The sequence below is a fragment of the Egretta garzetta genome, unplaced genomic scaffold (genome assembly GCF_000687185.1).
Source record: "Egretta garzetta isolate BGI_Z169 unplaced genomic scaffold, ASM68718v1 scaffold465, whole genome shotgun sequence".
Classification (NCBI taxonomy): Eukaryota; Metazoa; Chordata; class Aves; order Pelecaniformes; family Ardeidae; genus Egretta; species Egretta garzetta.
Window position 1 is genome coordinate 99,028 of NW_009259680.1, and position 11,933 is coordinate 110,960.

General features: G+C 41.7%; 2 protein-coding genes across 2 annotated transcripts in view; one reads left to right on the top strand and one right to left on the bottom strand.

The window, feature by feature from the left end:
* The window catches only part of TOMM70 (translocase of outer mitochondrial membrane 70), a gene marked incomplete at its 5' end in the record, with an annotated part of 24,977 nt that extends 20,939 nt beyond the window's left edge, over positions 1 to 4,038 (top strand). Inside the window, one exon of the mRNA XM_035894034.1 lies at positions 554 to 4,038. Within this exon, the coding sequence (XP_035749927.1) occupies positions 554 to 707 (154 nt within the window). The remainder of the gene's footprint in view (positions 1 to 553) is intronic.
* The window catches only part of NIT2 (nitrilase family member 2), a 14,230-nt gene continuing 5,319 nt past the window's right edge, over positions 3,023 to 11,933 (bottom strand). Inside the window, exons 3-10 of the mRNA XM_035894035.1 lie at positions 11,780 to 11,900; positions 11,572 to 11,660; positions 9,916 to 10,009; positions 8,876 to 8,950; positions 8,349 to 8,427; positions 7,657 to 7,755; positions 6,437 to 6,492; positions 3,023 to 6,040 (exon numbers count right to left, since the gene is read on the bottom strand). Of these exons, the coding sequence (XP_035749928.1) occupies positions 5,952 to 6,040; positions 6,437 to 6,492; positions 7,657 to 7,755; positions 8,349 to 8,427; positions 8,876 to 8,950; positions 9,916 to 10,009; positions 11,572 to 11,660; positions 11,780 to 11,900 (702 nt within the window). The 3' untranslated portion in view covers positions 3,023 to 5,951. The remainder of the gene's footprint in view (positions 6,041 to 6,436; positions 6,493 to 7,656; positions 7,756 to 8,348; positions 8,428 to 8,875; positions 8,951 to 9,915; positions 10,010 to 11,571; positions 11,661 to 11,779; positions 11,901 to 11,933) is intronic.

An 11,933-nucleotide genomic window follows, 5' to 3' on the forward strand; every position in this document is an offset into this window, starting at 1 on the left:
TTAATTCCAAGAGGACTGCAGTTTTGCAAGTTCACAGGGTAAAGAGGAAAGACTCATGCACTATTCTGTAACACTGCATTGTATTAGAATTGTGCAAAAGTTTGGGGTATAGTCAAGTCTTTTTTTTCGTACATGCCTAGCCATCGAAAGGACAGACAAACTGTTGCCATAAGAAATTTTGCAAGCATTTCCTGTTTAAATAATGTGAGCTCTTGTCTGTGCTAGTTCTCCTCTTAAGTATACAAACTCTTTTCAAGGGAGGTGAGAGTTCATTTAGTTGTCCCAGCATTATCTCTGTAGTAATTTTATCCCCCACTGCCACCCATGAAGCTGTCAAGAGGAAGGCTGTTTATGAGCTGTCCTAGCTGCTTAGGCTTGGTAACCACTTCTCTCAGTTTGCTCATCATCATCGCAAGTTCTTGTGGTGGTTCCTCCCAAAGTCCTTTTAAGCTGTTGGCAGTGGAGAGTATAAGTCCTGAAGGAAAAAAGATGCTGTAGAGATGAAAAGCTTGCTTTGCCAGTCGTAATCGGACTACATTTTGGGTTATTTCAGAGGTAATCTGGATAAAGCCATTGAAATGTTCAACAAAGCTATCAACCTGGCCAAATCTGAAATGGAGATGGCCCACCTCTACTCACTCTGTGATGCTGCCTATGCCCAGACAGAAGTTGCAAAGAAGTATGGATTGAAACCACCAACACTGTAAAGAAACAAGGGGGAAATGACCTTCTAAAGTGAAGTTGCCCACTTCAGCCAGCCCTAAAGACACTGTTGCAGACCATGTTGAATGGTGGAACTTAGTTTTTTCCCGTTCATGGTGTTGTCGTTTGCTACATCTGTTAAATGTTTAGGTGTTGTGGGAGTGGTTGTTCAAGGAAGTATGCAGTGTTGCATCTTGTTCCTTCTGCAGCAAAAACCTTAAAGCGTGTTTAAGGGAAATAAAGTTGCAGGGGAACAAAAGGAAGATATTTTGGCCATGCAAATAAAAACTTCACACTGGTTCATTTTGGGTGATTATGTTGTGGGCGATTTTTGCTTTATCAAACAATGTTACAGCATGTGGGTTTTTTTCCTGTTGATTTTAAAAGTAATACTAGTCCGTGCTGTAAAATAGGTTTCTTTTTTATATGCAGTTAATCCTTGAGGGTTGATTTTAATTTTGCAAAAAGGAAAAAATTAATTTTCAAACTGTTTAATAATAGAGGTTTTTTTTAAAGTCAGTAGATGTGGAGAGAATCCCTGTAAATATATGCAAGCATGCACAATCTTCCCTTATAGCCCCTCCCACCCTCTGCATAGCTTACTTGGGAATAGTCCTGTGGCAGCTATTAGGGAATTAATTTGGTAGCCCTTATCCTTAGCCCAGAAAGCCCTGGTGTCCTGTATAGGAGGGCTAGTAAAAAGGTTGGCTGGGGAAAGAGGTCAGGTAATGCTGCTTCAGTGTAGGTTTCACCGGAAGAGAAGTCATGTTCTTGTGCAGCAGTCCTTACCTGAATGTCACAGGAAATTGTTCTGGAGGGTTCAGAGGGACTCTGAAGAACAGGAAGTGCTGCTGGGACTACAGCTGCCAAGGTAAGGTCATGCTTGCATATAATCTTTGTAATCTCCTACGCTCTTGCTTAAAGGTAACAGCTAATAGACCGTCTAAATTCTCTTCCATCTCTAGAGACTGCTGTGTTCTGATCTGCTCCTTCTAATAGCCACTTCACAGGATTAAGTAAGATAAGGAACAAAGTGTAGGCTAAAACTTCAAATAATGGATTTAGAATCTGTACTGGTTTCCTTGTTCTTTAGACTGTGTCTCGTCCGCGATCACAAGTACTGAAGAAAGGCAGCAACTGTTCTGCAAGGAGCGGATTGGCAAATTATTAAATACCAGTATAGGCCTCTTCCTCTAGCTAGGAACTTCACAGAGGGCTCTCTTGCTTTGGGTTGATCTTTCTGGTAGGGAAGTCAGTCAGCCCATCTTCCCTCTCCCTGGATTCATGTGGCTGGATAAATCTCATGCAAATACTTAAATGATATAGCTTAATTTACAATACACTAATTTGGGCTTCTTTCTATCCTGGAATCATAGATTTGCTTGTGCTGAATTGTCGAATGCATTTCATCTTTTAAAGAAATGAACCATGCTGTGGTCAAATTGTCTTGTTCTCTAGTTGTGCCACCATATAGCAGCAGCTTATATTTTCAACTTGACCTTCCTTTCTCCCAGCAACTACAGTTGAGGATTCAAATGGTGGAGAGTAGGCTTAAAGATTTAATCATTCTATTTTAGCTAGCTCAGTAGGTGATCTGAAATCATAGCGTTGGTGTAGAATTGAAGGCATTGGAGGGTGCTGGCAGCTTCTAAGGGCACTGCACATAACAAGTGTCAAATGTCTTTCGCAACTTCCAATCTCTGCATCAACTACCTGAGAACCAAACTGCGCCAGACTGACTGATGTGTCCTGTTCTCCTGAGGAGTTTTTATTCGCATGGCCTTACTTACATTGGCATTTTCTCCTCTTCACCCTACCTGTACCCCATTCCTTACCCCACCCAGTCAATTAAGGGAAAAAAAGCATGTGCTGTCGAATACTAGCATTCCAAATCATCACAGACTCTTGCCTGTTCTTGAACTAGTTTGAAACTGCACTGAAAGGATGCATTGTCTGTAATTTTTTTTGTAAATGACGTATCACCTGTAAACTGAAAAAATAAATATTACCTTCAAGTCTCTCTCTCTGACATGTATAAGAACAGGTTTTGATGAAAGCGTTCTCTGCAGCGGTGCTCTCTCTGCTTATTTGAGGTTGCTCTGAATCTAGGAAGAATGAATGACTGATTCCCTGTCACCTTCTCTCACTTTAAGAAAAAACGAGGAGGAGACGCGTGGAATTAACAGGTCTTGCTTCCATCACCCGCAGAGGTATGATCTTGAGAGCTGAAGATTATAAGGGAAAGGAAATCAAGCCAGGAAAGTTGGGAATCTGAGTAGCATTAATGTGTGTATGCAGGTAGATCCCTTTATGAGAGGGATTTTATTTTTTAATGGCTGATACAGTTAAGGTTTTGCTTTAAGCCAGGTGTGCATGTAAACTTTGAGAAAAGCTTTCTTTAGCAGGGATCAAGAGCTGAAGTAAACCAAATCTTACTCCTATTTAAGAAAAACAAGTCCGTTGAAATGATGTAGGAAGCTAGTACTGAAGACTTGGATAAACCTGGTGTATCCTAGAGACTCTGGGAAGTTGCTTCTACACATGGTTGTCTTGCATTTTAATCCTGATCATGTAAAATCCCTGTTGTTCATGTTAAGAGGCAAGTTTGCCAAAATGGAGATTAGAAGTTGTGACTTAAATTATTAGGATCTAATTGCAGATTGAAAGTGAAGAGGGAGGGAACAGGTACTAAGGAGCTGTACTGTAACTTATTCTGGAACTATTAAGAGCAGCTTAGAAGCAGCTTTAACCAGGCTCCCCAGCTGCAGTGGCAATAATACTGCCCGATTCAACAGGCATTACTCTGGTTTCTGCCATTTCTTTTTATTTAAATTCTTGTAGGCTGAAATTCTGGAGCTACTTCAGGGCTGTTACTGGCTGGTTTCCTACACTTAGAGAACACTGGTGCATATGTCTCACATGGATACTTAAAGTGCCTGTTTTCTACCAACACTGAGACTGAGTATTGATTGCTTTAAGTATGATCTAGCTGAGAACTGGTTGTGTATTTTGTTCATTGAAACCCCCCAAAATTCACAGTCCCATTTGTATCACTTCTGAGTGGATTGCACTGGAGACCCCTAAAAACACCCTACTGAACACAAAGGTGCTTAGAAGTTGTCCTGACAGACTGAAGAGGGCTGAGCTCATGTCTCGTCTTCAGCCGAGCTCACCAAAGCAGCCGGCTGCAGATTCTCACCCGTTCTCTCCATTTGGGATTCCAGGGGAGGAGGGTCCAGGCCACGGATTCTGTTGTCTGTTACAGGCTGCGCTTCACATTTTTTAAACTAAGCGGTCAGCCCATGAGAATCCTGCACTACTTTATATCCTCCAACAGTAGTTTCTAGTTCCTGCTCTGCTGCATGTTAAACTAGTATAGAGAGGGGCGGGAAAGACAGACGGAGTAGTTTAGAAAAATGGATGTGTAATAGTTGCTATGATTTAGAAGCTGGAGCGCAGTGGTGGCCATCATGGATGCCGATTGTTGAGTATGTGGGAGGCGCTAATCTAATGCAGGAGACTTGGCTCAAATGGTAAATTGTTAATTTTTTTTATATTTATTTTTCAACAAATAAATCTTCATTTCACGTTATGCTCTGCGGCTTGTTTCTTAACAGTTCCTGTACAGTATGTACACCAAAATGCAGTGAAAAGTACACACCAAAAAATGCTGGCTGGGATAGATAATGCCAGTGAGCAGAGTGGTGTGACCTGTCTTTTGGGGGGAGAAAGATGCCTCGGGTTGGCCTAATTTAACCATGAATTTTCCTCCATAAAATTGGCTGGCTCATTCCAGAGAAGCCTTTAAAAAAAAAAAAAGTCAAGAGAGCAGTTGTGAGATGGCCACATGCAAATAAAAAGGTAAGGTGGTTTGCGGGGAAACCGGTGGTTAGCTAGGGTAAGACAAAATCTTGTCTCCCTCCTGGCTGTATATTTTAAAATCTCCTTTAGCCTTATTGCTTTATCATTTTTACTGCCTAGTGGGAAAGGCTGGATAGTTATAGTTGCTGCTTTTTTTCCATCCCAAGGAGAAAAAAAAATGCCATTTGCAAATTCTTACCTTTTTCACATCAGAAGTACCAAGGTGTCTTCCTTCCAAGAAAAAAACAACAAACCCAACAAAACTACAAAATGCTAGGCTGGTTTTAAGTATTTTAATGCCATCTTTTAGTAACCAGTTTGTTAGGCTCTTCAGTGAGAGCAATGAAGGAAGGAGCATCTCCCGTGCAGCTGATGGGAGTTGGCCTTTGGCAGCCATAATAAGTTTAAACACGGAGCAGTCCTAGTACCCGACTTCTGGAAGGCTGCAGGCAGAAAGGCTCAACCAGTGCAAGTTTTCTAGCCCTTTTGCCTGACTCCCCTGAGCCTGCTCAGGTGAAGGCTGCCAGGCAGCAGAATTAAAGCCCATTCAAGCATTATGTTAAAGAAAGCAGTAAATAGAGCAGTATATAGACTAAATAATAAGTAAGTAATAAGCAGTATATAGAGCAAAGGTGTGGTGACATGTATTCACATGTCTTTGCTTTAACAAAACAGTAACCTGCATCGCTTCAGCAATAAACAGAAATAGCAATAAGGAGGATTTAATACAGACATTCCAGGCAAGACACGTGAACCAAAACCCACTGTAGATTCTTTTATAGTAGTAGTTTTGTCTGGCTGCTTCTTGCTTCGTCCCGAAGTAGTACAGAGCAGAACTTGGCCTGTTTCGGTCAGCGTGTTAAATTTTAAGCTTTCCAAGTTAGAAGCTGGGCATTAAAGAACTTTGTTAAGGCACATACAACTAAGAAGGGTAGAGGTGGAAGAATCATGCTTCTAGGTTATCTGATAATTTAGTGAAAAATCATAATAGCAAAGCTGACTTCAGAGGATTTCCAGAGAGAACAAGGTCCCCATTTCTTTCTATCTTCTACAAAAAAAGCCCCCCAAAGGTAACTAAAATACTGTGATGCATAAAAAGCAACATTACTGCTCTGTTGAACTGATTTCACCTCCATCTTTATCCTAGCTGTAAAATACTATAGAATACTAAAGTACAAGACCAGGTGTAAAAGTTTTATTTGAATCAATTTTAGGATAATGCCACCAAGTCAGTTTGGTGGTGGTTTGTTTTTTGCTTTTGGGTTTTTTTTTTTTTCCAGTTAACTGGCACATTGAGTAGTAGATTGTGGAGCAACTAGTAAGGGAGTCCTTCTGAAGATGAAAGCAGCAGCCATGGTGGCAACTGAACCTTCCCTGTTCACCCAGCTTCACTTTTTCATCTCTATGCCATAGAGATCACAACGCTTCTGGCTTAAAATAGGAATTTGTTGACGTATTTCTGCGAGTTTCTTCAGATCTGCAGAGGGGGGGAGAAAGAGCTGTTAGAACAGCAGTCAAAAAGGAAAGCTCCTGACTTGCTCTGAGGTAAGGCAGGGAAAAGAACAGCTTTGATGGAGGAGGGGTCTGTAGAGCACAGCGACTGGGCCGCCAGGGCTGAGGGGAGCCTCAGCTTTGCTCTTCCCTAACACGGCAGCTTCCTTGTAAGTCAGGCCACTGGAGGAGTATGGTCAAGTGCTGCTTGTTCTTGTTTTAATTTAGCAAAGGTGGAGAAGGGGTGGGAACAGTGCATTATCTGTAACTGCACGTGCAAGCCCACAGAGTAAAAAACTCCTTCCTTAGACTCCTGACCTGTACTCAAGAAACAACGCAGGAAAAAAAACTACACCACAAACCCCAGCAAATTTACCCTTACCTATGTCTGTGTATATAACTGTTTCCTCAGCCCCGGCTTTGGCTATGACTTCACCCCTGCAAAATGGAGCACATTTGTTCACAGCATTAACACAGAGGCCTCAAGGCATCAGTCCAGTTGCTGCTGTTTGTACAAAAGGGAGTTCCTACCCTTGATATCTACAGCTGTAGAGACAGGGCTGTCCTAAAAATAGCATCATAACTCTGCCGTGATAGAAATGGCTTCCAGGCTTTATATGTGGCACATTTTATAGGTGACATATACATATTCAACAGAAGTATGTTTCTGAAGCTCAAGAGTCATGGTGAGAGCAACTGTGAGAACCAGTGCATGTCAGCATGCAATACACCTCAAAGGGAAAGGAACAACTTCACCAGGGACAGCCACGTATGGCGCAGACGAACACTCTCTCCTCTCAGATCCTGCTGGCTTTTCATACTTCTGCTCTGCACGAGCTATGGAACGTTATTGTGTATGGTGCAGACGAACACTCTCTCCTCTCAGATTCTGCTGGCTTTTCATAGGCGTATACTTCTGCTCTGCACGAGCTATGGAACGTTATTTATCATGTCTCCCACTGGGTATTCTGTCACTGTCATACAGTCTGTCATACAGAGTTAAAAGCTCAAGACAGAGATAAAGCTTTCCTCACTTTGCAATCATCTGGAAGAGAACTATCAGGGGATTTATTTGCAAGAAAAGTAACTGCCGAAAGATTTGGTCACTTTTACCTCCTGCACAGCTGCATTGCTTCTGCTTAAGTCAGAATATGTCTCTTACCTAACTTAAGACATTCTTGTTCTTTCTTATGTCAAAGCAGTGTTGTTCTTTGAGGAAATGGAATCGTTTTGTGTAAGCTGTTTAAGATGGTTCTGTTCCATGCAGAGAATTACCGTAACGCATAGTATATAACAGACTGAACTTCACAGAAAGCTGAAAAGGTCAGCAGCTTAACGAATGCTAAATACTAGTACTAAGTAGCTTCTTTGCTACCGGAAAGAATACATACTGTTAAACTAGTTTCAGTTTCTTTCTTGTTTTTCAGTCAAGACAGTTTTAAATGATGATTTTGAGAACGTAGGCTTAAGTCTCGGGTGCTTTTTACCAAGAACTTACAACATTGTTAAGAGTAGATGGAAACATGGGACTGAAGTGTAACTGTCAAGTAATACATTTTTTAACCAAGAAAAGGTGGGTTTGGGTTTTTTTTCTGAACTCACCATGGATTTACTACAGTGCTGTGTCCCCAGGCAACATAGGATGCTTTTTCATCTCTAGCAGGAGATACGGTAGCTACGTAGACTTGGTTATCAACAGCTCTGTGTTCACAGAAAGATGAGGAAAAGAGGGGTAGGAAAGTGAGTAAAAAAATTTTTATACCACTAATTAACTAAGCAGAAGAGGAAGAATTCACTCTGAAGGGCAAGCTATACATTCTCCAAAGGGCTAGCCAAAATTGTAAGTAAGTGATACGAAGGTCAGAGAAAGCAGAGCCTGGAAAGAGAAGCCTCTAGCACCTGCTCCAGAGTTGCTGGGTAGAATGAATTACATGTTTGTTCAGTATGCAGCAAAGTTGATTGAAGCTGACCAAATGAATAAATAAAACTGCATTCTCAGGGTCTATTTCTGTCTGTAATTAGAGCAGTTCTCAAATGGTTATTGGCTCTTCTGTCTAGAAGTTTGTGTGTGCAGGGTGCTTACAGAGCCACGGGGGAAAGGTCCCTGAAAGGGCGGAGCTGCGGAGGGGCTGGCAGGGGGGAAGGACAAACATTTCCTGCTTTTCTCCTTGACAGCAAAATCATTTTGGTGTCCCATGCAAGGCTTGAGGAATGGTGCAGCTCCAATAGCAGAGCGGCCCTGCAACACCACTTTGGATGCGTAAGAGCCATATAAGCTGTTACTTTGTTCTTACCGTCCCCTTTGTAGCAGTTCCCAATGAGCTGGCCCTGTTGTCAGGTTAAATGCCCCTGGATATATCAGCAGCTGGCAACCTTTGTTAAAAGAAAATGAGAACCCAACCATTATTAAGGGAAGATGGTTTACCTGAGCGTGGCCCTTCACATGGAGACTCAAGGCAAGGTTTCTATTCAGCACTTCCCGACCCCTGCCCCAAGTGGGACCAAACAGAGCCTGTCCACGCACGGCACGGGTGATGACTTCTGTCAGGCAAAGTCCTTTGATTCGCTGCCAAGTGTGGGGATACGCATTTTCTGATGGAGCAATGGACGTGAGTGTATCAGGAAATGATGGTTACTTTACTCGAGGAGAAGGGATGCTCATTTGAACCACGGTCTTGGCCACAGGATGTGTTTTGTGTTACCAGGCAAGGGTAAGAGCGCCCAGTCCCACAGACTGCCCAGGATCCACCACCCTGAAATGGCCCGGCATAGTTCAGGCCTTAGGGCTAACCATGCTCCATCAGGCGACCCGGCCTCTCACCTTTCTGTCCGTAGATTTGAGCCATCTCAGCAAATCTCAAATCATAGCAGATGCCCAGGCCCACTTTACAGTATGCTGTTCTCAAAACACAAGAGACAACGGTCATATTGCTATCGCAAGTACACAAAAGCAATCACAAGACTCCCTGTAGCCATCCCGCCAGCTGTTACCTTATGTCTCACAGTAACGAGAGGAGCTGTATTTACACGCGTATCCTTATCTGTAACAAGCTTTGGCTATTTGTGGGGGAGAGTTCATGCTTCATGATGAGAGGAAGACTGTGGGAAGCGGTCTTAATTACCCTTTAAAAACAGCCATTTCCACAAAATCATGTAACATCAGGCCTTTGTGTAATGTATTCCTCTCTGATTTAGCTGCATGTTTTTCGATTATTTTCAAGAAAATAGAACACTTACTGCTCGGCCCGGACTAAGAAAACTACGGCCATGTACTTTCTTACAGCACGCATGTCGCAAGGAGGAAAAAGCAACCATGGGAGATGAGACTCTTTGGAGAGCTCAGTAAACAGGATGTGTTAAGTTTTGAACACGGGGCAGGGGGAGTGGGTGTCTTGCTTTTTTATCTGATGTGGTTGATTTGAGAATGTTGGAATGGGATTTACAGTTGTCTCCATTACTGTATCATCCTCACACGAAACAATGTGCCAGTGTAGCATTTGCTACATGTATACTTTTCCAAGCCATGGGTTTTTTTCTAAGAACCATTTTAAAGATATAACTGCTATAAAAAAATACAGTAACTTCTAACAAATCAGTAGGACCATTATGTATTAAGGAAAGTGCCATGACTTATGTTTCAACCCTTTCACGTTAATCACATTGCCTTTTTAGAAGTTTCAGAAGTGAATGACACACTTGGAACAAACTTAAGCTAGTTTTGCCATGGTTGTCAAATGCCTAATATAAATCTGACGGTCTAAAACTCCATTGCTGGGGAAAAGGAGGGGGAAGAGAACTCCAGAATGACTGTAGTGTTACTGTGGTAGAGCTCCTTAAAAAGAGGGCTTGTTTTATACTCACGAGTATCAAACATGGAGAAACTATTCCCTGGACTCAGTGTTTCAGACTCTTTGAACTGTATCTTCCCAGGAATATTAATGTCAAACAAATGAACCTGTAATTATAGTGTGATTAATAAGAATAACAGTTCCTCTGCTTGGTATTTGAGCCTCTTTCTATTAGGCACGTGTTTTCTAGTTACTGTTATCTAGACTACTCTTTTGGATTCCAGCTTTCAGGATCCCATTGCTAAACATTGCTTAAGACCACGAGATCTCCTAAAGATGACTTAAAGCAGTTTTCTTCTTTACAGAAACGTGTCTGAAGTTATTTGGGGAAAAAAAAAAAAAATAAGGCTGGCCATTTTAAACAACACATATAATCCCCGTGACCCAAGTGATGCACATATCAAACGTTTGTATTATTTACCAAATAGAATGTCCTTCTCCCATGCAGTAAAGGAGACTAGTTAAAAATAGCTAAAAAGATAACAATTAATTTGTACTCTGGCTCTGTGTCTTCTTCATGGAAAGAATCCCTGCAAAATGGGTAAGTATCTTGATCTAATGAGTAATTTTGCAAAAGAAAGGTTACACATAAAATGTCTTGAATTTGTCAGGATGATTATTTAAAGTATGTTAAAGCAGGTGATATTTTCCCCTCTAGAGATTTGAGTCCCATTCCTGCAAAACTTCTCCAGAAAATACCTTCACCAAGTCATAAAGTTCCCATGACTTCAGCTACGCAGATGGCTCTTAGCCCCTGCAGACACTCTTTATCCCCCTCCCTTGCCATGGGAGATCCTGTTCCTGACCGGAGCTTTCAAATAGTACAGCTGTTTTTATATTATTAATTCATATTTACACAGTACGAGCCTGTACTCATTCTACAAACAACTACTGGACTTGCAGACTGGTGTGATATAATAGATGGAAGGCAACACAGTACGTCAGAAAGTGATCTAATAGTGTAGCTAAGTGTAGAATCAGTTAGCAGAATAAATTAATACCTGCACCACCTCATTTGTTCCATTGCATTCTTGCACTCTCTCTTTTGTTTTACCTTGAAAGAAATAAGCTGTTGTTCACCTGAGAAACGACACCTGTGTGCACAGTCAGATTAACAGAAACTACACTCTACAGTTACGAATAGGAGGCCGTCTCTCAGAAGGCCCAACTCGATGTCCAGGTGGAAGATGACAGTAAGCAAGCATCTACCACAAACGGCAGACACAGCTTAACTACAGAACTTTGGCTTTGGTTGTCTGCACTAATCATACATACAGCACACAAAGTGTGTAAAGAACAGTATTTATGATAACAGAAGGACTAAATCCATTGGGAACCTGAGGGGAAAATCCTGATCCCACTGAAGTGGCACTGTGTTTAGACCTAGACCAAAGGACACAGATGAGTTGGATCAGGTTTTACCACAGTTTTTCCAGCATCTGCGAAAAGCCAATTATGCCTTCTGCATTTTGTCATCCTTATCCAGAACAAATTTATGACCTCCTTTGGGAGGCGCATTTACATGTCCCAAATAAAAGTTACATGCAATTTTACTAACAGTACACAGCTTATATTTAATGCAAGATTCTACTAATTCTGTAGGCACAGATTAAATCATTTGTGCAACACTGCTGAGAAACTTTTTAATAACAATGTTCTGCCATCTTACCTTCCTATGCTTCGCCACCATAGCACCATCAGGCCCAAAGACAGTACAGGTATTGTACAGCTTTCCACCATCCTCTTCTGGAATGGATCCTTTGTAAAGGTGAGAAGAAAGATTTCCCCCACTGTATTGTATGGAAACGTGATCCAATGGCATTAATAGGCATTGCCCATTTTTCCCCTCAATGAGACGGTCACTAAGAGTAAACTACCTCCAACGAGATATATGCTGCACTCCTTTGCAACTTCCGAGAGCTTTTGTGTTGATTCCCCAGGGATGTTCTCTGCATACTCCTTAAAGTATTGGGTTCCATAGGGAGAATTAAAGCATTCCTAGAATTAGGTTAAAAAAAAAAAAAAAAAAAA